Genomic DNA, 25,656 nt, shown 5'->3' on the forward strand with positions numbered 1-25,656 from the left:
TCTCGTGATTTTCAAACCAACGACGGGTAGTTTGTTCTTTTGATCATACAAAGATACTCGCAAAGATGAGAAAAATCACAATGTTTGCTATGATCAAACACCTGGAAGCCATCGATCCTCGCAACAAAGAGTACTCACAAATCTCGATCAAAATCTGGCCAAGGCAACATCAAACTCTGACACAACACCTGGAAGCCATCTCTCATCGCAAAAAGCGTAGAATTCCTAGATCAAAATCTGGTTTTGGCAGTGAAAACCGATCACCTTAAAAACCTTGAGCGATCACGATGTTGTCTTCTACAAAGTCACGACTGTCGTGAAGAGAGAGCCATCGTCTCTCACAGCCTGCAAGTGTTCTTCTTTACCCTGGTACGCATTCCACCGCTCTTCGATCCCGTCCATATGTGCCAGTCCCACCACAGCGACGATTTTCCCGTCGCAGCACAGCAATCTCTTGGTCATGATCTCGTCTCGCTGATCGACTACCGCATCAACCTGATGGGCTTGTCCACGGTCAGCATCGCTAGAGAAAGCAATCGTGTGAAAGGAATCACGTACCACTTCCGGGAACTCCAGGCGAAGGTCACGAATCAAGCTCGAAGCAATCTCTCTCGTGTTCATGGACTCGAGAAAACTCAAGTTTCGGTTTTGTATGGCGTGGAGCATCACCTGGCACTCTTTCATTGTCCAGAGCTTTCTTATGAGCCTGAAAGCAACAGGCATGGTGAGTGCTCGATTCAGTCTCTCCTTGGTGACCTTCATTTTGGTCTATGTAAGAAAACGAGCTCAAAAAGACGGATTTTTACCTTGCTGTTCTCATCGATGAGATGAATTTCAGCACCGAGTTTCATAGCTTCAGTGCCTGCTACCTGAAAGGATTAAAAAAAAAAAGAACCATGAGAACAGTGAAAAGTTCTACCTTAAGAATGCATACCACGAACTCTGATGCTGTTGCTATCCCGGCGTCCCTCACACCTTGATAGTAGAAGTGAAGCACGACGTGCAGTAGCCTCTCTCCAAAAGTTCCAGGACAGTCGAGAAACTCTCGAATCACTCCACGCCTCGGCCCATCATCTCCTCCATCTGGTTCCAACAAGCAATCCATTCGAGAAGGACATAACTCCACCTGTGTCGCAGCAACAATGTAGCCTAGCTCGATCGTGAATCACGTACTCACCGCGACGACATTGGGCCTCACCGATCGAATAAGCTAGGGATTTGGAGCAAAATCCCGTGTCAATCGCGTAGCATAGAAATCGCGGAGATTACCTGTTGGACTTTATCAGCGCTGCGCTGCGAGATGTGCATCGTGCCTATCAGATGGACCTCCGCGCCATTGGCCGCATTGTAGAGGCGAGCGACGTTGTCGGCGGCAGCGAAGCTCTCCCGAGAGAATCGGAGCCCTCTCTTCAAGAGCGCCAAGCTCCTCATTTGCAAAATCGATAAACCCTAAGAAGCTAATGCTTTAAAGTGGGCATCTATTCCGAATGTTCTTGTCTCATTGCTGGAAAAACCTTCCTTCTAGAGATATGGAATTGGCGACTGCTGTTCTTGAGGCGGCGGTGGCATTGGGATCGTCTTCCTCTCCTTGATCGCTTCCAGGACTTTGTTTGCCTCGTCGATGAACGCATCATACCCCTCGATGTTCCTTATCACGATGTCAATCTGATGGAGAAGAGAAGATCAGTGTCGCAAGGGTGCCAAAGTTTGAGCAAGTTCTTACTTGTGTGAAACCCTGGCAGCCGTTTTTCAATGCCTTCAACGCTACTTCAGCTCCCTCCGAGTAAGGATACCTGCGTAGCTCCACATTCGCAAAGAGAAACGAATTAAAAGAGTGATTTTTACCCGTAGATTCGGCACGAGAGGGGAGGGAACACGATGTGCTTGATGCCTTCCGTCGCAGCAAGAGCCAACGCCGAGCTGAAACATCAAACGATGCGAGTGAGGTGGAACTCTCCGGCTCAAACCAAATAGAAACTTACGCGTAAGTTTTCTCTAAGTCGGCATCCGACTCCCTCCCTTCATAGACAGGACCTACGGCATGGATGACTCGCGAAACAGGAAGATTGAAAGCTCTGCACAAGAAACACGAAAGAGAACAATGAGAAAAAAATATAACTTGCGGCAAATGAAATACTTTGTGCTGACTGCTTGCCCAACTTCACACTTAACGCCATGAGGAGCGACGTCTGGAAGCCTTTGGCAGGCAGACAAGAGCCTCGGCCCAGCAACCTTGTGAATAACTAGAAAAGAAAAGAGAGCAAAGCAGTCAGCTTGAATCCAACATGTTTTCCAAGCAAAGCAGCATACCTCCATCAACAGCAGCTCCAGCATTCACTTTCTTGTTCGCAGGAGCCACCTGAGAATGCAAAAGAGAAAACCAAAATCATCCACCAAAAGAAGAGGAGGCAACACTTACAATGGCATCAGTAGCACCGTCGACTCGCCACTTGGTAATGTCTCCAAAGTAGATCGTCATGGAGCACGTATCCGAGAGCTTGAACTGTTCTCGCTGCATGAGCTCCGTCGGTGGCGGCGGAGGATTCAGCCACTCGATCACCCTCGAGTTCGTCGGCCTCTCGGGGTGGTATGGTCGCGGTGGTGGCTCCGGCTTCGCATAGGGGGACCTGTAAGTCGATTTGATCGGCTTTCCATCTTTATCCGTAGGCTCGGGAAGATCGAGTTCGGGAATTCCCAGAGCCGAGAGACCTTTGTTCTCAGGAACTGGAGGTGGCGGCTCGGCGTTCGTAGACTTTGGTGGCAGCTTGTCTGGATTGAGAGTCCTCGGTGGTGGCGGCGGTGGTTTAACCGGCGGCGGCGGACCATAGTAAGGCACTGGAGGTGGCGGCGGCGTGTAGTACTCCTCCACTGGAAGCTTGTACTCGTTTGGCTGGCCTTGTCTTGGAATTCTAGGAGGAAATGGGTCAGAAGGATAGACGGAACGAATCACTATCCTTGACGAAGATGGCCTGGTGTGTAGAGGCGGGGACGAAATTCCATGCTTGCTGCTGGCTTCGCCATGGAAGCTGGAAGAGAATGCCGGTAGAGGAGCAGCGAGCCGGATTGCTCCGACCTGTATGGCTTGCGCCATTCCTGGAAGAAAGAGATGTCAAATCCCAGCAAACGAGAGAAGAGAGTCACAGAACTAGGGAAAGCAAGAGAAATGCGAGCGATAGCGCGGATTCTACACAAAGAACACGATGAATCCCACACAAGAGCTACTGGCGAAGCTAGAAACCACGCATTGTCACACAGAACTAGGGAAAGCAAGAGAAGTACGAGCGATACCACGGATTCTAAATAAACAACGCGATGAAATTCCACGAAAGAGCTACTGGCGATGCTAGAAACCATAATCGCGAGCCATACCTCAAGAACGCGCTCGCTTGCTCGCACCCTGGCGCCAGGGAAGAGCCCTTCCAGGGTTTAAACACCTAGCCGGGAGATCGCGCGCATCGCGACCGTCTAGAGATTATGCCCGTAAGATATTTTCCAGAGGGATAAGAGATGAGCGGCCACGATTAGAGAACCGCTGATAAACCCTAGAGGAGGCGCTGAGGCGCAGGTAAAGCTTTCATCGATTCTTCGTTCGATCAGCGATTTCTAGCTCGAAATTTCTAGGTCTTATCGATCGATCGACCAGGTGGTAGCGCCAATGCAGGGGATTAGCAAGCTCAGGGTCGCGCCGCTGTCCGGTCTCCGGCTCGGGAGCTCTGGTTTCCTTGGAAGCGCGCGCGCATTCCAGACGAGCTCCACGGCCTTGTTTCGGCACGATGCGAGCCCCGGATTTGGAGCTGGGGTCGTCCGGGCGGCAATGCGGCCGGATGGATTGCCTCACAAGCGCCCACACTTTGATAACTGGCAGAGGTCTCCTCCGGTGAGCACTGAGCCCCCAAAGCCGCCAGAGCCTCTCACGGGTGGAGTCAAGTACAAGCTTAGCGACCATTGCACGCTCGTTATGTGGAAGGGAGATATAGTCATCTGGCACGTCGATGGACAAACTGATGCTATTGTAAGTTCTCTCCAATTTTTTTCCTCTTCGTTTCGAATTTTTTTTTTTTTTTTCTAGCTTTATGATTGTTCTTTATTTTCCTAGTTCTTGGTTTTTCGTTTGATCCTTAGTTCGTTCTTTGCTATTCGTTTCGTTCTTTTCTCTAGCTTTGGGTCTGATGGTTTTTCTTCTTTTTTTCTGGTTTTTGGTTTTGGTTTCGATCTTTCGTCTATGCTCGAGTGGTTAATTTTGTTCGTTTTTTCCTGGTTATGGTTTTTCCTTTTGATCCTATTCTCCTTTCGCGTGGTTTTTCGCATTGTTTTTGTTCTTCTCTGGTTCTTACATGAAATGGAACTTACGAATTGTGTGCTTAGGTTGCTCCAGCAAACAAGAAAGTGAATGCTGGCCTGGGGATCAATGGAGGTGAGAGAAACCATACACTCTTTTTTCGCGATCTAAAAACTCGGTTTTGATTTTCGTCCCTGTGTTGCAGCAATTCATAGAGCTGCTGGCCCGAGGCTCGCTGATGCCGGTGCAAAGCTGCCGGATATGGCACCTCAAGGAGTGAAATGCGTTATCGGGGCAGCGGTCGTCACTAGGTATCGTAGAAACCCGAGCTCTCAACGCTGACTTCCACTTCCCAGGGCTTTCAACCTCAAGGTTTCTCGAGTCATCCACGCTGTGGCTCCAGTCTATCAGGAGAGAGACGATGCTTCACCCCGGGATCTCAACAGCGCATACAGGTGGGACACATTTTCTAGTTTTCCAGCCTTGTAAGTAACACTTTTCTGGTGAAAACAAACAGGAGTGCTTTGGAGCTCGCCAACCGCGAAGGCGTGAAATACATTTGCTTTGCTGCGATGTCTTGCGGCCTCTACGGGTATGACTCACTTCCAAACAATCGATTTCACTCACTCGCGAGATGATCAATCAGATATCCTTACGACGAAGCAGCTGAGATCGCCTTGACGCAATGCTTGCGGAATCACGGAGACATCCGGGAGGTAAAAAATTGGTTTTCTTTTTCATTCGTTTCTTCGTCAAAAACCATTGTTTTGCTTGAATCACAGGTCCATTTTGTATTGAAAGAACAGGACTACTACGATACATGGCTCGACGAAGCGAAGCGTATTTTCAAGTGCTGAAAGAGCTCTTCGTTCGTTCTCTTCGTTTTTCTAATAGAAAATTTCGTACCACGAAGGTCGTCCTTTCGAAAGGGACATTCCAATGCTTTGCGGATATTCCCGGCATAATTCGTTCTCTAGGGTTTGTCAAAAGCAGAGCAGAGGAGGGGAGAGCTCCGGGGATGGCTTCCACGGAAGGTCTGGTGCCAATCACCCGGGATTTCCTATCCAGATTCTACGATCGCTACCCGTTTGAGGCGCTCGCGCCGGGGATCGCCGCGGCGGATTCGCAGCTCCGCGAGGAGAATGAGCGGATGAGCAAGCATTGCGCGGAGGAATCAGGTCAGTCTCCTGGAATTGCCCCTGTTCGTTTAGGCGCATCGGCATTCTGGCAGGGAACGATCTCATCCTTGACTTGTCGTTCGATTCGCCTCACAAGATCGACGAGAACTTGTGGAAGAACCGGGAGCAAGTGGAGGAGATTTTGTATTTGCTGGAGAAGAGGCACTGGCCTTCTACTGTAAGTTTTTCCTTTCTTCTCTGTGGAATTGTATGACTTCTTTGCTTCTTCTTTCCTTTTCTTCCAGCTAAATGGACCACAAATGCCTGACAAGCTTTACAAGCTAGCTCTGGAGCTACAGGGCCTGCTCAAGTTCATTGAAGACTACCAGTCTTTCAGCTCTGAAAAGATCTTCAGCATGAGTACGCTTAGCGTTTTTCTGTGAAGTACTTCATCTCTTTTTCCATCTTTGTGGACAGTTCTTACGTACATGCCTCAAGATTTTCGAGCGTCTCTAATCAAGCAGCAACGCGACCGCTCCGAGAAGAAGCGGCAAGCCGAGGTAGAAACGCTCTTAAATGGTGGTGGTAGCATTCAGGAAAAATATAATCTACTGTGGAAACAACAAATGGAAAGGTAGAGGGTGGGGCATTTTCTACTGCTTTAACCGGACTGTCTGGACACTATGTAGACGCAAGCAATTGGTGATGCTGGGATCTGCTTCAGGTGTGTACAAGACGCTGATAAGATTTCTCGTCGGTGTGCCTCAGGTCTGTTTTGTACATTGGTCCGGCCCTTGTGTAAGTATGAGCTAGTCCTTTTTTCTTGCAGGTCCTTCTGGACTTCGTGCAACAAATAAATGATCACAACGGGTAAGACAGCATCGAGTCGTCTCTAAATCGTGAATCTGTGCTTGTTTTCGTGTGTGAAGCCCCATGGAGGAGCAACGGGAGCGGTACGGGCCACCACTTTATCAGCTTACTCAACTCGGTTTGCACATACGAATCTTTCTGACTTTGTGGTGGAAGACATTTAATCGTGACACGACGTAAGCAAGCAAGCAAGCAAGCAAGCAGTTTTTCCTGTTACTGACTTTGGTTTTCTGAGCTTGAATGCAGGGCTCAAGACAGCCGCTTGGACTTGCTAGAGGAGTCCGTGAAGCTTTATTCGTCGGAACTCAAGCGTTTTCTGACATTTTTGAGGTATGAAGTCTTTGATTCTGTCCAAAAGCTCTCGTCATTTATCAGGGAAGTTTTCGAGCATTCCCCGTTTCTTATATCGGCGGAAGAAGCAGGAACAAATGGGGGAAAGTAAGCTAGCTGGCTTTGTTTGGATGATCCTGGATAAAATTACTTTTATGCAGGACCATGGTCAATGATTTTAAGGAAACCGTGATCTCCACAGGGAAAACTCACGAGGTGAATCAATTTTTCGTGGTCTTCAGGCATCTCACAGCTCTGTTCTTCCAGGTTCTCTTGCCCGTCGACAGCGAGGGATCATACGTTGCGTGGGAGTTTAAACTGACATCCGGGAAGGTTTGCTCGTCACTCCTGTTCTCGCAGACGGCTTACAAGGCTTGAAATCTCTACAGGACGTTGGCTTTAGCGTCGAATACATTAGCTCGAACGGCGCAAAGATGGTACGTTTGATGATTTCACAATACTTTCGTGATAGCTTTCTCCCCGCTGCAGCAAATGCTACCATATCAACGATATGACTCGCACCAGGTCCGTGATAAATAACTCGTTCATTCGACAAGTTTTAAGCTTGCTTCTCGTTCCAGGGGAACTTCTACTCGCCGGGCGTCGGATCTTACAAACTAGTCTGGGACAACTCCTACTCCACATTCTACAGAAAGGTAAGGCCGCCTAGATCACGCTAGCGTTTCTATTGACGAGCGTGATACACACTTGCAGACCGTGCGGTACAAGGTGGACGCCATCCCTCCCGTCGCGGACGCGCAGAAGCTCGAAGACCAAAATTGAAAAAGGGTATATTCTTCAGATATCTATCTCGGATATTCTACAGAATATTCTTTGGATGGGCTTAGGGCTAGTTTAGTCTAATTGTGGTACTGTCAAGCTTAATTATTCTATAGGATATTCCTATAGAATAAGTTTTGGTGGGAATTCTTAAGTTTAGTTTAGTTTAACTGAGTCACGCTTAATGAGACAAGCTTGGAAAGAGAGATTCGCCTTTGTTGGTATATATGGTATGCGCGTCTGCTGTTGAAACTACACGAGGAATATCGCTTGGGTGGCTGGTGAGCAATCAAACAATTTCTCTCTTGTACCTTTGCGCGCTGGGATCGATTGAGAATCGCTGGCCCCCATGGTGGATGGGCCCCCGCTGCGCTTTGTTCGTCCACCCTGAATCCAAGGCTCATTAAAAAGCTTTCCCAAAGTGCGTAGCGAGGAAAGCTCTCTTTTCTCTCTGTAGCGGGACATGACAAGGTCGTGGTCACTGGTGTGGCTTTCGTGGGTGGGCGATGGACCATCGCAAACCAACCGGCCGCCTCACGCGCTCTCTCATTGACCGGGCACAGCCTTTCCTCACGGCTTACAACGGGATCTTCATAAGCTCCACTTTTCCGGCGGGGGTGACATCCCCCAGGCGCTCGTGAAGCACAAGGTGGCGGACGAGATCAGGTTCCGCTCAACCGACGTGCTGAGTAATGGCGGAGTGAACGTCGGTGGGCACTTTCCGGCCCGACATCCAGTCCCAGCTGGTGGCATTCCTCGATCAGAACCAGTGCCCCTTCACCATCAACCTCTACCCCTTCCTCAGCCTGCAGCAGGATGCAAACTTCCCCCGAGAGTTCGCCTTCTTCGCCGTGCCACCGACAGTCGACGGCGCTCTTTCCTACACCTTCGACGTCTTCGACGCGTCGTATGCGGTGGCGACGGAAATGCGTCGCATGCCTTCAACAGCTACTACCAGCTCAAGAGCCAGGTCGGGAACAGCTGCTACTTCGATGGCCTCGGCAAAGTCACGGACGTGGATCCGTCGCAAGGGGATTGCAAGTTTAAGATTGGGATTGTGACGGCCTCGTCTCCTCCTGGATTGTCGGCGGCAATGTCATTGTTGGCCGCCTCCTTGGCGTTTCTCTTCTTGCTTTTCTAAGTAGGCCTCCAAGCTGGAACGTTCCATACCAATTGGACTACCGGTAGCGATCGCTACTGGTAGTCTAATTGGTATGGAACGTCCAGCTATCACAGCCTCGCAACAGTTCGCTGCTCGTTGGGAAATCCAGGGAGCTGGTGCGCTGGTGCGCGTATGTCAATATAAAGGTTTTGCAAAGTCTTAGGGCATGGCGGAGATGGAGGGGGACGAGTCATTTTTGAACGCGCTGTGGGAGAAGGCACGAATCCATTCGGAGTTTGTGGAAATGCCTGTGCATCTGGTAGCTAGGTACTTCATTCCTCCGACTCCACAGGACAAAGCGGCCACACTTCGCTCCTTCCTGAAACAACTTGAAGGTAAGAAACGGCTTCCGAGCAATACATTTGTCACTGGTGCCAAAGATCGTTTTTTCAGGTAAAGAACGGGTTCCGAGCAATACATATGTCACTAGTGCTAAGGATCCTACCAGTAAGAGACAGAGCGCAATCAGCAGGTATAAACCGGTTTGTGTGCAGCCGGAGACAATGCTAGGCCAGGCCGACCCGATTCTAGTTGCCCTTCGGTGGCTGTACTTGCTAGTCGAAGGAGATAAAGTGCAGCTCACTCATACAACGGACAGCTAGACTTCGGAAGATTAAGGTGGCGGAAGCGGCTTACTACCCTGCTATTCTGTGCTTCCTGGAAGCGGCATCTTTTGGGCAGGAGGGTTTGCACTTTGGAGGAGGGAGACAGGGAAAGGTAAAAGTCGGATCTTCAGGGTTTCGTGAGCACCGAGATGAAGGCTCCAACCGAAGTGAAGACCTCAGTCAAGCACGGAAAGTGCAGTGACCCGACAGGAGTTGAGTCGAATGCACTCTTGATTGGGCAAGAAGCTGAAGACTTGGAATCAACGGAGGGAAATGAGCCTGTGGCTATGGGCTGCCTTTTCTGCCGCATGGACAGGTTCTGGGTGGTGAAATATTTGCGACAAGACGGAAGTGTGGAGGTGAGTCCTGAGTTCCCACGACCGCAGAAGCCCAATGAAACTCCGCAGCAGTTGCCCCTGATGAATCCCGCCTTCATACTGATGAAGCTGAGGGATTTGGACGACAGCGCGAGCAGGCTGGGGAGTGTTAGGCTCTGTGATATCCTTCCGGGCATGCCGTCAGCGGGATTCTCGACGTTGGTTGCATACATGGACCAGCTGCGTGAGATACATGGTCTACGGGTTTCAGTTGTTCGTTTGCATGGAGCACTCAACGATGATATCAGCATCTCAGACCTGAACATCGTCGCTTATGGCCACAAGTCGCTTGTCATGCTCAGGAGATCGCGCTCAACGGTGTTGAAGATATGTTTGCCTGCAGATGCTGGCACCGAGAGAGCGATACATTCAGCATCGGATGATCATCCTAATCTGCGGCAACTACTGAAGTGGGGGACTGTGGACGTCGGGAACAGGGAGGGTGTTTTCCAGTTTTTGGAGTTGGACGGATTTGGGGAGCCTTTCAGTGCGAAGCATGTAAGTGATTTAGCTTCAACTGGGATGATGTGGAACCAGGCATTCGAAGGTCTGAGGCATCTTCACGGCAAAGGCATCTTGCATCGAGACGTGAAGCCAGACAACATGCTGGTGTTTAAAGGGAATGTATTGAAGATCAATGACTACGACGTCTCCTGTTTCAAAACTGATCGTCAGGAATTGAGGAGAAAGGTTGACACTCGCGGCTATCACTCGCCATCCTCGATGCAGCCTTACAAAGAAGGAGACGACATCCTATCCCTTGCTCTGGCGTTCTATTCTGCAAAGCTCGGCATCACAAAGTCTTCAAGGGGCGCTTGCAGATCTTACGATGCTGTTTGGATCCGCGCCTGTTCCCTGCTTGCATGAGGATGGCAGTTGAGGATGCTCTGCGGAAACTCGGCCTCGATCAAGAACAGGATGATGAAGGCAACGAAGAAGAAGAAAATGACGACGAAGATGAAGATGACGACGAGGAAGGTTAAGCAGAGCATCGTCAGTTGTGATTTTTTTTTGTACTTATCTTTCTTATTTTATTTTTCTTGTCTTGTTTTTTCTAGTAGAAAGCGGTCTAAATGTGACTATGAAGTTATCATAGCAACGGCAGACTCCACCATTTCGATGACTTTGTTAGCAAAGAAGATGGAATGATTGAAGCGAGCAAGCAACCAAAGAAGAATGGGAGTTTCAAGCAAAAAAGGGAGGACTGACTGATTGAGCTTGGAAAGTTTTCCATGATGTGATCTGAGTCACAGCAAGACCGGGAAGGCACAATTAACGCGAGATCCAGTGTGAATCTCCAGCCACACGAAAACAACTTAAAGAATGGAATTTGACCGGCAGCACATCAACCAATGCAAATATCCGACCAAACCCACGCGAAGTACCATGGAAGCTTTTTGACAAGTGACCAGCCACTGTTTCGAGAAGTGATTCCACAATCCACAAGAGATTCTCGGCTTGGATCCGAGAAGGATGGATGGATTTAAAGCCATGGATACACTGAGAGAGACTTTCTCTTGCCTTCCAGCAAGCCATCCATCCATCCAAAACTTGTCTGACAATGGTGGTCCGGGAGAGACGAATCAAGCAAAGAAAACCCAAAAAAATTAAGCAAAAACAGCGCACTAGGAGCATCATAAACGCAAGCAGGGAAGCAATCGATCGTGACTTCAATGAATAAAATTCAAGCCACGGACCCACAAGGACGCAGAAAGAATCCACAGCCTCACAGCCAAATTCGGATGATCCACAGCAAGCAAAGACAATCCATGAGACAAAGAAAGAAGAAAAGAAAAAAACACTCTAAAGAACAGCGAGGGGAATTAGATCGCCCACCTCTTGCCTTGTCTCTCTTAAGTAACCGAAATGATGATGACGATGATTGATGGTGGTTTCCGGGGCCTCCATTGTTTACTCCAATTTGTCTAATGGTTGCCACGAATTCGATGACACGGGATCTGATCCAAGAAAGAAAGTTGCGTGAAAGAGAAAAAGAAAGGATCGGGATCATCAGGCGCAAGAACACGACAAACCAGAGCAATGCACAAAAGGCGAAACTTAAAAGGAAAAAACCGCGATGACTCTCTTTCCACAGACAAACACCACATCTATAGCTCGTGAAGAGCGCGAGCGAATTTCCCTGAGGATCTTTTCCGAAGACTAAACAACCAATGCCATCAATCCGGAGGAGCCAAATTCCCCTCCCCTGATCTACGCTAGGCGGCGGACCTTCTTTCCTTTCTACCAAAAAAGAAAGACGAAGAAATCCTCTACTCCAGCCTCCAAGACCCCTCTCTCTCTCTCTCTCTCTCTCCCCTGATCAGATACTTCGCTCGATCTAGCAAAGAAGAAGCGAAATTCCACACCTGCATCACCGATCTGTGCTGGAATCACGCCTTCATGACCGCGCAATTGTAGACGAAGTTGTCGCCGACGGGGCTCGCCTCCGCGACGCGCCGCCACAGCACGCCGCCGGATCGCGCCGGGCGGCACGCATCGATGAACGGCACATCCAGCTCGGAGCCGCCGATGAGCCACACCTCCTCCCCGACGCCCTTAAACCCTAGCCCCCATCCATGGGACTCGGCATTTGCCCGCCGCCCCGCCGCCGCATCCAGCACCGTCCACCTCCCGCCAAACTTCTCATACCTCTTCAACAGACCGTTGGGATGATCCCACGCGTACAGCACGTCGCCCACCACCGCCACTAGCGGCGGCGCCACCGAGCCTCTAAACCGCGACACGCTACTCTCCGGCCAAAGCCCCGGTATGACCGTCCACCGCCGAGTCCTGGGATCGAACCGCTCACCTGCCGTGACCGGCTGATCTCGGCCGTCCGTCCCCCCAATCACGTAAAAGCAGCCGTCCATCACGAACCCCGAGCACTCCTTCCGCGCGGTATGCATGGGCGGTAGCGCGCGCCAGCGCCCGGCGCCGCTGCAGTACACCTCCGCGTCGCGCAGCGGCGTGCTGGTCCCAAACCCCGCGCCGCCGGCCACGTACGCCATGCCGCCGAAGCTGGCGGACGCGAACTGGCACCGCGGCGTCGTCATGGGCGGCGCCGCAGACCACTCGTTGCGGTCCGCGCGGTACCGCCAGATGACCGGGTGCATCCGGAAGTTGTAGAACGAGGGCCCGACCACCAGGAGCTCCCGCCCGGCCACGAAGCACTCCTTATCGTTGTCCGTGAAGATCTGGTCCGCGGGAAAGGCCGGGAGGCGATGCCAGGCCATGAGAATTGGATCCAGCGCGAAGAAGGGGCCGCCCATGGCGAGTGTGATGTAGAGCCAGGGCTCCGAGATGCCGTCGTTGGATCGGATGGAGAAGATTTGGTCGGGGCGGAGGGCTTGATTCCACTGGCGCGACACGAGGCGGAGGCGGGGGTAGAGTCCGCGCGGTACGCGCGCGAGGCAGCTCTGCGCCACGCCGCGCGGTAGCCCGGGGATCAGTGCCTGGTCTCGATCGGGCTCCTCGTCGGAGGACATTCTTTCTTGTTCTTCGTGCTCGTGAGCAAAAACCCTAAACCCTATTTCCTCCCCCGATCTTCTTCTGGGCGCGGCAAATCCATCGCTATACCCAGCGCCCTGATCCATCTGGAAGCTCTCCTCCCGGGCGATCCATCAGTCCGCGCGAGAATCTCGAGAAAAGAATGAATCGATCGATCCGATAGCTAGCTACCTACATTCTTGGCGTAGATTGCTCGCTTCACTTCCCAGATCTGCGCGATCGCTGCGAGAAAACAGGGGAGGGAGAAAAGAGTATGCCCAAAAGAAAAGTATAGCGGTCGACAGATCGTAGTACCCGGACTCCAGAGCTTCGGAAAAAGAAAAGAAGAGAGAAATTTAAAACACTGGCAAGATCCACTGCTGGGCTTGATTGATCAAGACGAGAGAACCAAACACTCGAGGATGCATAGAGGAGCCAGGAAGAACACCAAGACCAGAAGAAAAAAACTGGAGCGAGAGGAAAAAATCTCTTTCGCTCTTCCACTGTAGCTCCTACTGCTGCTGCCGTCAATCTACCAATCTATCAAACTCTTAGCCCTGGTCCCCCTATCAAATCATTTTTTGGATGAGTCTCTGTGTTCTTCGTCTTCGTGCTAGCAGCAGCGAGCGCGATTTCTTCCGGAATCGCGGCGGCCAGATTGGATTGGCTTTGCTCCCGTGCCCCAGACAATCTGGGCAAGCAAGAACGCGGCCGGAATTGGAGCTGCCGCTGTGCCTCCTGGCTCCAAACAAAATCTGTGCAGCGCGGGGAGCGAGCACAGCCCAGCCACTTGCCCTGCGCGTCTTGTGTGTGCTTTACCGTGCCGTGCAAAGCAGAGGGCGCGAAAGGATAGAGGAGAGATTTGAGGAGGAAGAAGAGGCAGCCCTATAGCTAGCCAGTCTCGATTCACGAGCGAGCAGCGAAAGAAAGAGGAGAGAGAGAAAGAAAGAAAGAAAGCGCGAGAAATGCAATTGGGGGCAAGGAAATCCCTAAAATCTCTGGTACCGCGCTGCTCTGCTACTGCGCAGCTATCCAATCCATCCCTGCGCTGCTACTACCGCGGTACTGGCAGCACTGCACTGCGCCTGCTGTACAATCGCCCTGGCTGCCGCCGCCGCCGCCAATCTGCGAGAAAAGGAGCACAAGCTTAAATAAATGCCCAGACTCCCTGATTGCCCTAAAAACAGGGGACCAATTTTGCCCTAAAAGCAGGGGAGTTCCAATGTTCTCTTTTCCTCTTCTTTGGCAATCCAGATAGAAATGGTTTTCTGCAATCTTTGGCAATTCTCGTTTCTTAAATCCAAATGGTTCTCTTTCCCTTTGGAAATCCAAATGGCTTTTCTTCTTCTTTGGAAATCCATCAAATCTTTTGCGCAAATGCTTTGATCGATTTTCTTTTCGCTCCATCTAGTCCTGGACTCCACATTGAATGCGCGGTGTTAAAACCTTTTAACAGCAATGGCTAGAGCGGCATGAAAATCAAAATACCCGTCGCTAGTCTCTCTCGGTTCATGTGTACTGCGATGTCCCTCGCGCTGCGAAAATTTCTACCATTATAATCACCATTTGGACCGATGATAGTTGCGGTCACACTCACCTCTCGAGTCGAGCAGCGCAGCGCGGTGGTGGTGGTGGTGGTGGCAAAAAAACTCTCAGCTCCATCTCCACAGCTCCAGTGCTCCAGGCACAGTCTTTTCACCTCCCTGATTGGTTTTTACTCCTTGTTTAATCCTCGAGTGGAGAAAGAGAAGATCGATCCCTGTGGAGAAGTCAAAGCGGAGCTCGTCAAACTGGGCGAGACTACGAATGCGAATTTAAGCTGGGAGTGTGTCGCAGTTATGAGCACATACCTGTGGAGCGCAAGAATGTCCTCTCAAGGCTCCCCCTCTGAGATGCTGTCGCCGGCTAAGCCAGCAAGCCCCGGATAGCGACCCTCGTCGTCGGCGACGGCTCCAAAATTCCACATTGCGAGTTCCAAGTTTTTCCAAGTTCCAGCCATCCGGTCCGGTCGAGAAGAAAGCAAAGCGTCTCTCTCTCTCTCTCTCTCCTCCAGCTACCTGTGTATACGCCCAAGTTAATACGTCACTCAATCGAGCGAGAAAACGAGAGAGAGAGAGAGGAGAGAGAGAGAGAGTGAAAAACGAGAAAAATTCTCACGCACCGCAGCTTTGATGCCAGAAAAATCTCTCTTTTGATCTTTTCATCCTTGATACCCTTTCGTCTTCCCTGCCATTTTCAACCACATGTCGAAAGATTTCGAAAGCAAAAATCGGAGATTCTTACGGAGAGTCGTGAGTGTTGAGGCGTACCAGCACCACCACTACTGAGCAGCAGCACACAGCGAGGCGTGTTTCCCAGCTATTATGTTGTTTGTCCGAATGACTCCAACTTTTTTGGAATCAGGAACGCACGCAGATGACAAGGCTGGGTGTCGAATCTCAGTCGTGTTGTTGTGTGTGTCGAGCTGGTCTGGTCCGTCCATGATAATGGAGGAGACTTGGAGGAAAAAGATGAGAGCTTCCCGGTTTGACTTGCCTGGCCAAAGAAGAAAGTTAGATAGATGGAGAGATAGAAAGCGTGCAGGCAGAGCTATGAGCTACTGCGACAGTAATCAAGACACATATACATACGTGTAGCGTGTTCCAGATAACAAGACTTCCTTTCTCGTCAAGGAGCTCTGCCCAAGGCCCGAGTTAAAGAGCGCCCTCTATCAAATCAGCAGCTGTGAGTGTGTGGAGCATCTCCAGGAAAAATCAAAAGGGAATTTTTCTTACTTGGTGATGAGGTAAAAGCGAAGCTATGAGGAGTTTACCTGGGGAAAGGACGGAATTTTTTGTCATCCGGACAAAGCATTTGTACTTTTGACTTGGATAGATTTCCTGGACTGCCAAAACATTTGTCCAAATTCTAGAAATAAAGGATGGAATGTTTTGCTACTTACACGAAAACGTGATGCGGTCCGAGAAAGCCGTGACGACGAAACGCACGAAAGCTGACATTCGTGGCATGACTTAAGCTTATCCAGCCTCGGAAACACAAGAAACGTTTTTGTTGCTCTTGGAGATAGAATTTCCATGGCTGGATTTCAACTAGAAAGAAAAACAAGTCAGAATCAAGAGAACCTCACGGAAACGAACAAAGGTGTCCTTACTCCAAGAGAGATATGAAAAGATGTGCTGGAGATGGAACCACTACAGCGTCATGTGTGCACAAGTCCAAAGGAGAGCCATCGTGATCGACTGGAATTCTTGATCAGACCATATCTTTTGGTTATAAGATCCACTGCAGAAGAAAACAAGTTCGTCAAACTTTCAAGAGAAGAAAAAAGTACTGCATAAAAGGCATCGCGACTCGTCTGGAAAAAAGCATCCCAAGTCTCATAAAGATTTTCCAATCCTCAAGAAAACAGTAGATTCTTACCATAAGCTCGTCATACTTTGGAAGTTTTGATACGGTGATGTCTGGAACACAAAACGAAATAAAAAGGAGTCACGCAAACAGAGAACTGTGATTCTAAGTTCGCTAGAAAGAAATTTATAGAGACTCGCCACTATAGGTAGCACGCTCAACGCTCTTAATCTACAAAATGTTCAAAGGAAAGTAGAAGTTAGCATCAGCCGAGAATTCCTTCTTCGATCTAGAGGAAAAGTTCTAAGGATCTCGAAAGAAATTTAAAGGAACTCACCTATAACAAAGGAAAGAAATTTGTATAATTCAAACGCTAAGCTCACACCAGCTAGAGAGAAAATTCCTTCTTCTATTTAGATTCTAGCTTGATTTCTAGAGGAAGATCTCCAGAACCTTCCATCAGCAAGGATCTACCCGCATTTCCTCCCTTACCTATTTTTGCGGGCTAAAAAACCCTAAACCCTAAAAAGATGGATGCCTTGCGAGCTCCTCCTATTGTTGGATGCCCATGCCCGACGCCAACGATCGATAACTCGCCGCCATCTCTTGCATCGCTCAGCCGGATTGGATGCAAATTTCCGCGTCTAGGTACTGCGCTGTGGAAATCCTGGCTGATTCTGGCTTGTAGAGAGCAGCAGTGTGAGATCTAGATGGAGCAGCGCCCGGATACATGCCGTTGCCAAGGTGAAGGAGATCGAGGGCTCCATTCTCGCCGCTGATGGCCTTCGATTCGCTGTGGTGAGTAGAAATTTTTCTCTTTGGTTTGTTCCTTTCGTGATTGATCGTGTGTCATTCCAGGTTGCTGCTCGATTCAATGATATAATCACAAAGCCTTTGGTCGCTGGAGCGCTAGAAGCTTTCCATAGGTACTCCGTCAAGGAAGAACACATCGAGGTAAAGGGCTCGTGGTCGTTTTTTTTTTTTAGTTTTTCTTTTCTTTGTTCTTCAGGTGTTCTGGGTTCCTGGAAGTTTTGAAGTTCCTATCGTCGCACAGACTCTAGGAAAATCGGGGAAATTCGATGCAGTAGTCTGCATTGGTGCTATTGTAAGTGCGATTTCTCCTCGTCGTCTCCTCTTGATTTTTCTTCTTCGTTTTTTCGAAGGTGAGAGGTGCTACAAGCCACTACGACGCTGTGGCGAATTCTGCTGCGTCGGGAGTTATGTCGGCATCGCTGAATTCCGGTACTTGGTTGCTCAATCCTTGGTTTTTCTCTCATAGTTTTTTGTTGTTGTTTTTTTTTGTTTTTTTTCCTCAGGAGTTCCATGCGTTTTTGGTATTCTAACTTGCGACTCCATGGATCAGGTTTGTCTAGAATTCTTTATCTCGATTCACCAGGAACAATCTCACTATCTCTCCAGGCGTTTGATCGCGCCGGTGGCAAAGTTGGGAACAAAGGAGGCGAAGCTGCCATCACGGCGGTGAGTAATTCATTCATTCATCGCTAAGCTAGATCTTTCTTGACAATCTTTTCCGTGTAGATCGAAATGGCATCGCTGCTCAAGCATCACGTCCACAAAAAACTTGTAAGAAGTGCTTGAAGATATCAAGTCTAGCTTCCATTTTTCTTTACCACGGATAAAATCATGGATCTTTTTCCGAAGTCTTCGCTAAAACTTGATCAAAGGCGCCATCGTGATTGAAAGTATCGATTGGTTTTATGATAACAATGAAGCGCTAAAAGGTCTCCCACGTGGCAGAAGTGGCTGTGCCACGTTGTGGTGATCCTAACCGTCGAATTTGCTAGGGTCGCAACTGACGGTGGATGTTTGTTCGCTCGCCCGCCCTTCTTTCTTCAATGCGCAGCAAGAATCACTTTTGCGGTGGTGGTAGCGGTGGCGATCATGGATGATGAATCATTGCGGGGATTTCACGCTTCTAGGGTAGGAGGAGGAGGAAGAAGAAGAAAGAGGAGGAGGCGCGGTGCCTTGAAGAGGATTCTCTTGCGGCAGCGAGCAAATCGGCCCAAGACTCGAGGCGATGACTACGGGTGAGGGATCTTGATGCGAAATATCATGCCCTGGGGAAGGATCGCATTGATCGCCAAGCTCTCGCGCTCACCCTCCTCGTCGGCGCCGATCGAGATGGGTGCGTGCTTCTCAAGAACAGAATGCCCTTGCGAGGCGAGGAGGAATTCATCGGTGGCGCCAGCGGCGGAGATCTCCGGCAGCACGCATTTCGTGCGCCTGTCCGGGCTCGCGATCTCGCCTTTCACTGCGAGGGTCCGGATCGCATTGCAGTTTAAGGGAATCCAGCCGGATCTAGTGGAGCCGCAGCACCAAGATCCATCGGCGTGGCTGGATTTCGAGAGGTTTCCAGTGTTGGAGCATGGATCGGACACGATCTCGGGCTCATCGGACGCGATCCTTGACTACATTGACGGGAAGTTCAAGCAGCCGCCTCTAATCCCATCGTGGAAGCTCAAGAAAAAGATCCGGCAGTGGGTAGCGTTCGTGAGGGACGTTTTCACTCCTCTGGTCCTGGAGGCCTGGAAGAACAAGGATCTGCGGCTGGACAACGATTTCCACGCGAAGTTCTCCGCGGCATTTGGGAAGCTCAACGCTGGGATCGCCGAGAATTCCAGTGGGGGGAAGTTCTTCATGGGTGCAGCCATGACAATGGTGGACGTGTACCTGGTTCCATTCCTGGAGCTTGTGGAGCCTCTCAAGTTCTTGCATGGGATCAACGTTGGCGACGAGAACACGAAGCTAGCGGATTATATCCGCGAGATGGGAAGATTTCCGAGCTATTCTCCAGTCTCGGCAGACAAGGCAACGCTCCATGGCTTCGCTTGCAAAGAGCTCGAGGATCGCTCGCAGGACGCTCCAGCAGTCGCTTACACCGTGCTCCAACACTTGAGTATAGTCCGCCACCTTGAGAGGCTTGTGGACGTTTCGGACGGGGTCAGAGATTTCTACCACGGCCAGGGGAAATCTAAGCAGAAGAAGAAGTCTAAGCCTCAGGTGGCGCAAAGGGGCTCAACGATGATTCAAGTTGGCATTGCCACCAAGCTCAAAAATGCTGCCAGGGACTACGATCGATTGCTGGTCTTGATGCAAGAGCACGCTCAGATGGAGGAGAAGGTCATATTCCCCGCGCTTGAGAAAGCCGAACGAGGTGCGTATCGTGTGTTTCAGCTGAATGTGAGCGCTAGGAAGTTTTACTTGAGAGATCTTCCCACTTGCATTTGCAGATGGAAAGACTTTTGAGAGTTTGGCACAGTTTTGTCCGGTACTAGAACTTTTCTCGAGGTTCTGCTGTTAGCTTTTCATCGATGTTCTTACAAGTTTGTTGGTTCGACTTTGAGCAGGGGTGACGAAATTTGCAAATGAGGATCACGCGAGAGATTTTCCGATGATGAACGGCGTCCGAGAAGACATCAAGACTGTGATGGTTTTAGAGCAAGGCAGTTTCTCGCACATTGAAGCTTTAAGTGCTCTCGTAGACAAGCTGCGGACTCTCAAGGTAATTGTTTTGTTCGCAGTTTTTTCTTCGTTTTAGAGCTAATTCAGTTTTCTCCAGGGTTCGACAGTGAAGCATTTCCTTGACGAGGAGAGAGAGCTGTTGCCGTCGCTGGAGGTTGCCGGTGTGGATGCTAGGAAGCAGGAACTTTTAATGGCTGACGGGCTAAGCTTGATGGGAGCCTCTCATTCACATCTCCTCCCCTACTTGCTCTCCGCGCTGCTGCCCCACGAGATTCATCAGTACATGGTATTGCTGCAGAGATCGTTCAGAGAGCAGCAGGGCAAAGTGGAAAGGGTCGTGACCATTCTTCGCTCTGACGACGAGTTTCAAGGCGTATGGCAAACCGTGCAAGACAGAGTTCCACTTGTGGCCGCTGATTCTGTTGTCGCGAGTCCTTGAACCCTCTTCAGAACAGGTTCGGCTTTCTCCCATTTTGTTTTCTTCCCTTCGCAGCTTTTCTGCCTGTCGTGGTGTGTGTCGTCGTGAAGTTTTTTGTGTAGAGTTATCGCCCATGCAGGTGTTTGTTTCGTTTTCTCAGAGTCTTTTCAGTCTACGGCTTCGTTCTCTCAGAGTTTCACCGCAGAGGGACTGGTCAGTCGTCTTGCTTGAGGTTTGGAGTTCTTCCCCCGGGAACTTTGGCAGGCTTTCTTTCCTTGCCTGGGTTATTTTGTGGCGTCGTTCATCAAGACCACCACCACCGCTTGCTTGCATCGTCGACTCGTCGTGCGGTGTGTGATGGTGGTCGTTATTGATCGACCACCTACAGGCTACAGAAATGAATTCAGGATTTCTGGGGTTTTCATGGGAAGCATCCAAGCTTGCTAGCTATTTGCTGGGAAGCGTCTTAATTTGTGTGTCGGGACCACCCACAGATCTGGCTGGCTGGGCTGTGGGATGAGTTGGTTTTTCAGCTTCTTTGTGCTGCGAAGAACAGAGGATCCGACAAACGAGAGGCCGTAGCAATCGCCCAAGCCAGAAATAAGGTGAGAATTTATTGACTGATTGCTCTAAGCACTGCATCACTTTTGGCAAAATCTCTCCAGGTGGCGGAATGTCGCGAGTGTGATCCTTTTGGAGCTTCTGTTGTGAGTTTTTGGAGGTGAGTGAAATGTGTATGTACATTCTCTAATGTCCCATAGGGATTTTACAAAATCCACAATTTGAGGCACGAAAAATTCAGTGTTACTCGTGGTCAAGTGACTTCTATTGAAACTAGAGCCACCCATTGGTGAGTTCCATGAACTTTGGAGAAGTTTGCCCTTGCCCTCGCTTTCATCTTTTGAAATGGTTCTTCTCTATATGTGATTTAGGTGGTGGTGACTGCTGCAAGAGAAGAGATGGGTCATGGGTGTCAAGAAAAAAGGGAAAGGCGGTCAGAGAAAGAGAAAGAGAAGCAGGTAGAGCAGCCTTTGGGGCGCTGTTTTCTTGCTCCAGAGCCAAATGGAGCCCTAAATGTTTTTAGAAATGACGAATATTCTTACAAATTATGCTCTGTGAAGCCCTAAAAACAGGGGATGCGTGTAGCTCGCGGCATTTGTTCGTTTTCGTGGTGCAAATGTGAAAATTGATGCCCGGGGATTGCCTGTTTGGATCATCCGCGGCGTTATTTACACGGAAGATTGATGAATCGGCGATGATGGAGAGAAAAAAATCCACTATCCAGCTACGAACCAATTAATTTCGCCCATGCGCTATTTTGCCCTCTCTCTGTCTCCCTCTGCCCTAAAGGTGGATTCCCTACCAAGTTTCGCGCATTCATTCGGCTGGCTGCCACGTGGACGCCTGGGATGAATAGGTCCCATGGCCATAGCATGGTCATGCTGATGGCGGTTGGCTTCCACGATCGAATGAGCCCATGACGTGGACTGGTCCGGCTGCACCCCGTTCGTTTTTACCAGTCTGGTAGGAGTCGTTTTCACACCGGCGGCGTTTAAATTATGGAGCGCGGGTGTTTTAACAGCTTCCATTAATGGCTGTTAAAACAGGGTATTAACCATTTTAGCGGACGTGGCTGCCATCATGCCCATGTCATGTATGTGTATGGGCATGTGTATGTATGTCTTTTTTTTTTTCATCGTAGCTAGGAGGTTTGGCTATGGCGGAAGGCGCAAGATTGAAAGAAAAGAGAGATAGATGCCGCCGACGATCCAACAATGAGTTTCTGCTAGATGATGGCGTGGTGTAGAAGCTCCTCCTTCTCGATTGACTGATGGATTGATCTCACCGCCTTGCTGCGCTCTCTCTTTCTCCCTCTCGCTCTCACAGAAATCTTTCGCTTTCTTTGATGTTTTGTGGCTGATTCATGGCCGCTGCCGCAAGAAATCCTCGATTGAGTGGACCCAGGCCGCTAGAGATCGAATCAATTGCGCCCGGCACCAGGCTTGCTTCCAGATTCATCCACCAGTCGATCGATTGATCGCTCGTTCTTCAAATACTCGCCTCCTTCCCCGCTACCAGGGAGTAGACGAGCATCGCAAGAAAGAACAGGGGACCCTCCCATCGCTGTTCTTGCCGATATTCTTTCTTTCTTGTTCTTGTTCTTGGAGTTCTTGGTGCTCAATCCGGGCGCGTTCTAGAGGGTTTTTTCTTTTTCCTTGCGACAAAGACAAGGAAGAATCGGTGACATTCCAACAACCAAGCTGGAAATCCCGGCGGTCGACGGCGTCGGCTCCAGGTATGTAATTGCTCCTTCCAATTCGCTCCTTTACCTGCATTCTCGCCAATCTTCCAAGATCGCTGTTCTTGAGCGTTTCCTCGGCAATCTCTTAAGAGATCGCGAAAATCTTCTCTCTTTTCTCCCAATTCTCGCGTGATTCTACCGCGTTCTTCGCTGGCTGGCTGACACACGAAGCAATGAGGATCTTGGTCTGGTTTCGTGGCTCTTCTTCCAAATTAAAGCTGTCAGTAGCGATCTCCTTGCGCTGGAATTGGATTTTTTCGCGAGCAATTCATAGCTTGGATTTCTTGTCCCATCCATTGCTGTGCTTGGTTTCTTCCCTCTCTTTCTTTCTCTCTTTTTGTTTATATCATTCCTTTGTTCTTGAGAACTACTATCTAGATTCTAGAATGGAAGAAAAGTCTCTAACTCGATCGATCCATCGCTTCCAGGCCGTGGGCGGGCTACATGAAGCAGCTGAGATTGAAAGCCCAGAGCCGGCTCTTCGGCAAGATCGATCCCGCCAGCTCCGCGGATTTCTCCTACGTCGATCCTCCTCCACCACCTCCAAACTTCGCGGCCGCCAGCTCCTCCGCGAACTACAATTCCTCGACGCTCTCGGCGGTGCTGGAGAGCGATCGCCATGAGAGAAAGGAGGAGGAAGAACAGGGAGAAGGAGAGATCCATCGCCAGAATCAAAGCCACCAGCGGCACGAGAGTATGTGCAACTTGCTCGACTACGAAGAACACATCATGCGGCGGAGAGATCAAATGGATCTCCGGCAAGAGATCGAGCTCAAAGATGGCGACCAAGATCAGCTTCCGGTCATCGCTCTCATGCTCACCACGCTCCGCCGCTCGCTTCTCACTTGCGCCACTATTGACGATCACGAAGGTGGCGGCTCCGGCAATGGAATGGACATAAGCTGGCCGACCAACGTGAGGCATGTCACGCACGTCACCTTTGATCGATTCAATGGTTTTCTCGGACTTCCCGTGGAGTTCGAGGTGGAAATCCCGAGACGAGCTCCCAGCGCCAGGTACGTACCTTTGATCTTCTTTCCTTTGGTCTTTTCTCTAGTTTTTTTTTTTCTTGCTTGGTTTGTACTCCCGTTTGTTTGGTTGTTTGGTTTTTGACTATACAGTACTCCTTGTTCTTGGTGTTGGTGTTCTTCGTGGTTTTCGAAGTTTGCCATTTGTTTATGCTTTTCTAGTTTTGGTGGTGGTTCTCTATAGATGTGGAAATGTACTAAGTTCGCGTTTGTTGTTTTACCTGGCAGTGCGAATGTTTTCGGTGTTTCTCCCGAGTCCATGCAGTGCTCGTACGATTCCAGGGGCAATAGTGTACCGACCATTCTGCTCCGGATGCAAGATCGGCTTTACAGTCTCGGTGGACTCAAGGTGAGACCTGAGCTTTTATGGATTCCTTCCATCGCTTTCAGGTGTTGGAAGTACTCGAGAATTAGTCCGAGTAGCAGCAATATTTTATTGCCTTTTCTTTTCTCCTCTTCTTTGTTGCTTACTTTTGCTCTTCGTTTCTGTTATTCCAGGCCGAAGGCATCTTCCGCATAAATGCTGAGAACAGCCATGAAGAGCATGTGCGTGAGCAACTCAACAAGGGCATCGTACCATTTCATATTGATCTCCACTGCCTAGCTGGTCTCATCAAGGTACATATCAAAGTTCTCCTTCCTTTTCTCTCTAGCTTGTCTGATCGACGGATCCACTGGTGCTAAACAGGCTTGGTTCCGAGAGCTTCCGACTGGCGTTCTCGACACACTCTCGCCGGAGCAAGTGATGCAGTGCCACACCGAGGAGCAGTGCGTTGCGGTGGTCAAGCTGCTCCCACCCATGCAAGCAGCACTTCTCGACTGGGCCATCAATCTCATGGCCGACGTCGCGCAGGAGGAGGCTTTCAACAAGATGAACGCTCGCAACGTTGGAATGGTCTTCGCACCAAACATGACACAGGCAAGCTTTTCTACTTTTTAATTTCTCGCGAGTCGTCTTCGTCTTTTTATCTTTTTCTGGCCGAGCACACAGTCAAGTCTTCCCTGGAAATGCTTTGTTTTTTATCCCTTGTTCCGGACAGCATTTGGATTTGTTTGGTCGTCGCGAGTCTTTGTTTTCTCGTCTCGGTTTTTTTTTTTCTTTCTTGTCGCTCCTTTTTTTCGTTCTTTGAGCTCCCGCAGAGCTCTCCAGAGCTTCGCTTTAGTCCGTTCAGGCATTTCAAACGACTGATTGATATGCGGGACTTTGAAAATTCCCGTTTGTCCCTGGCGTGGCTTCGATTCGTGAGCTTTTGGGTGTCTTCCCAAGTAGATTTGCAAGTGCTAGAATTTCTGTTCCTTCGCTTCTCACTGTCTCATCTCTTTAATTTTTATTCTGCTCCGTTCAGATGGCAGATCCGTTGACAGCGCTCATGCACGCCGTCCAAGTGATGAATCTCCTCAAAACGTTGATCCTCCGGACGATTCGAGACAGGCAGGAGGTTCTGCTGGAATCGGGGCCTCCTCTCTCGCTCCAGCCGCCCCCTCGCCGAGACGCCACCAGCGAGTCGAGGGTGGTGGCGAGCTTGAATCCCGCGAACTCCAACTTAAACTCGAGCTCAAACGCCAGGGGCCGCGAAGATCACTACGATGACTACTCCCACTGCGCGAGGTCCCACTCCAAGCAGTCCAGCATCTCCAAAGCTCGCGGAGGTAGCCTCGTCAATAGAATCGATCAACACGTCGAGAGAGTCGAGGCCTGGTAAGAACAAACAGCAAACGAATGAACGCTACAAAAGAAGAGACGAACGAACCTTCTCTTCCGGACGAATAAAAGCTCCCACCATTCGTGGGAAGCACCATACAGGTTTTTCATTTTTTTCTCCTTCTTCGTTTTTTGGCACCTAGCACTGCAAAAGAAAAAAATAAGTAAAAAAGATTGTCGTTTTTGACAGGATCAACAAAAAGCTTACTTGTTTAACAGTAGAAAAGAGTTCTTGACGAAACCAGCAGCTAACTTCACGCTGAAGTGACAGCTCGTTTCACCGCAAGGAACGTTCGGAACTTTCCCTGGCCGCTTCCACAGATTTCCATGCACGAACATAAAACCATGTCCTGGAGCAAACGAGCTCC

General features: G+C 49.9%; 7 protein-coding genes and 1 long non-coding RNA gene across 10 annotated transcripts; 4 read left to right on the forward strand and 4 right to left on the reverse strand.

Annotated features, from left to right (window-relative positions):
- Positions 1-202: 202 nt before the first annotated feature.
- LOC9634412 (traB domain-containing protein) lies at positions 203-1,444 on the reverse strand. Its single transcript, XM_024664794.1, has 6 exons — positions 1,270-1,444; positions 1,178-1,210; positions 935-1,126; positions 807-869; positions 559-756; positions 203-495 (listed from the first exon to the last, which is right to left on the reverse strand). Exons 1-6 carry the CDS (start codon positions 1,429-1,431, stop codon positions 298-300), a joined length of 846 nt encoding a protein of 281 aa, XP_024520562.1. The 5' UTR covers positions 1,432-1,444; the 3' UTR covers positions 203-297.
- Positions 1,445-1,479: 35 nt separating this feature from the next.
- Positions 1,480-3,454, reverse strand: LOC9634413 (non-classical arabinogalactan protein 31). Its single transcript, XM_002991034.2, has 8 exons — positions 3,370-3,454; positions 2,420-3,093; positions 2,311-2,359; positions 2,138-2,243; positions 1,983-2,075; positions 1,846-1,920; positions 1,724-1,793; positions 1,480-1,665 (listed from the first exon to the last, which is right to left on the reverse strand). Exons 2-8 carry the CDS (start codon positions 3,089-3,091, stop codon positions 1,522-1,524), a joined length of 1,209 nt encoding a protein of 402 aa, XP_002991080.2. The 5' UTR covers positions 3,092-3,093; positions 3,370-3,454; the 3' UTR covers positions 1,480-1,521.
- A 384-nt stretch (positions 3,455-3,838) lies between these two features.
- On the forward strand, positions 3,839-7,551 carry LOC9660586. The gene is made up of 21 exons (XM_002990963.2): positions 3,839-4,012; positions 4,366-4,414; positions 4,485-4,590; positions 4,636-4,734; positions 4,797-4,871; positions 4,926-4,995; positions 5,062-5,457; positions 5,511-5,635; positions 5,703-5,817; positions 5,875-6,031; positions 6,087-6,165; positions 6,227-6,267; positions 6,327-6,443; positions 6,514-6,597; positions 6,643-6,705; positions 6,759-6,813; positions 6,865-6,930; positions 6,987-7,034; positions 7,087-7,122; positions 7,179-7,253; positions 7,312-7,551. The coding sequence occupies exons 6-21, from the start codon at positions 4,965-4,967 to the stop codon at positions 7,378-7,380; spliced, it is 1,557 nt and encodes a 518-aa protein (XP_002991009.2). The 5' UTR covers positions 3,839-4,012; positions 4,366-4,414; positions 4,485-4,590; positions 4,636-4,734; positions 4,797-4,871; positions 4,926-4,964; the 3' UTR covers positions 7,381-7,551.
- A 3,058-nt stretch (positions 7,552-10,609) lies between these two features.
- On the reverse strand, positions 10,610-14,158 carry LOC9660587 (F-box/kelch-repeat protein At5g60570). The gene is made up of 2 exons (XM_002991035.2): positions 11,888-14,158; positions 10,610-11,479 (listed from the first exon to the last, which is right to left on the reverse strand). Exon 1 carries the CDS (start codon positions 13,112-13,114, stop codon positions 11,912-11,914), a length of 1,203 nt encoding a protein of 400 aa, XP_002991081.2. The 5' UTR covers positions 13,115-14,158; the 3' UTR covers positions 10,610-11,479; positions 11,888-11,911.
- Positions 14,159-14,264: 106 nt separating this feature from the next.
- LOC112342659 lies at positions 14,265-15,126 on the reverse strand. Of its 2 annotated transcripts, XR_002991034.1 has the most exons (4): positions 14,858-15,126; positions 14,605-14,766; positions 14,496-14,542; positions 14,265-14,420 (listed from the first exon to the last, which is right to left on the reverse strand). It is a non-coding gene; the product is annotated as an uncharacterized LOC112342659 (long non-coding RNA). The 2 variants fall into 2 exon arrangements; XR_002991033.1 differs by having other exon boundaries at positions 14,265-14,542.
- A 1,554-nt stretch (positions 15,127-16,680) lies between these two features.
- LOC9634415 (6,7-dimethyl-8-ribityllumazine synthase, chloroplastic) lies at positions 16,681-18,029 on the forward strand. Its single transcript, XM_024664785.1, has 8 exons — positions 16,681-17,003; positions 17,044-17,153; positions 17,214-17,309; positions 17,365-17,460; positions 17,519-17,597; positions 17,672-17,718; positions 17,775-17,834; positions 17,895-18,029. The coding sequence occupies exons 1-8, from the start codon at positions 16,886-16,888 to the stop codon at positions 17,952-17,954; spliced, it is 666 nt and encodes a 221-aa protein (XP_024520553.1). The 5' UTR covers positions 16,681-16,885; the 3' UTR covers positions 17,955-18,029.
- Positions 18,030-18,326: 297 nt separating this feature from the next.
- LOC112342657 lies at positions 18,327-21,370 on the forward strand. Its single transcript, XM_024664781.1, has 6 exons — positions 18,327-19,530; positions 19,724-19,878; positions 19,936-20,293; positions 20,751-20,861; positions 20,922-21,106; positions 21,189-21,370. Exons 1-3 carry the CDS (start codon positions 18,417-18,419, stop codon positions 20,275-20,277), a joined length of 1,611 nt encoding a protein of 536 aa, XP_024520549.1. The 5' UTR covers positions 18,327-18,416; the 3' UTR covers positions 20,278-20,293; positions 20,751-20,861; positions 20,922-21,106; positions 21,189-21,370.
- A 613-nt stretch (positions 21,371-21,983) lies between these two features.
- Positions 21,984-25,504, forward strand: LOC112342658 (rho GTPase-activating protein 1-like). Of its 2 annotated transcripts, none has more exons than XM_024664784.1 (6): positions 21,984-22,552; positions 22,987-23,574; positions 23,815-23,935; positions 24,085-24,204; positions 24,275-24,505; positions 24,933-25,504. In XM_024664784.1, exons 2-6 carry the CDS (start codon positions 23,003-23,005, stop codon positions 25,287-25,289), a joined length of 1,401 nt encoding a protein of 466 aa, XP_024520552.1. In that variant the 5' UTR covers positions 21,984-22,552; positions 22,987-23,002; the 3' UTR covers positions 25,290-25,504. The 2 variants fall into 2 exon arrangements, with proteins under 2 accessions (XP_024520552.1, XP_024520551.1); XM_024664783.1 differs by lacking the exon at positions 21,984-22,552 and adding an exon at positions 22,637-22,778.
- The last annotated feature ends 152 nt before the right edge of the window (positions 25,505-25,656 follow it).

Source organism: Selaginella moellendorffii, unplaced genomic scaffold, assembly GCF_000143415.4.
Source record: "Selaginella moellendorffii unplaced genomic scaffold, v1.0 SELMOscaffold_114, whole genome shotgun sequence".
NCBI classification, from domain to species: Eukaryota; Viridiplantae; Streptophyta; class Lycopodiopsida; order Selaginellales; family Selaginellaceae; genus Selaginella; species Selaginella moellendorffii.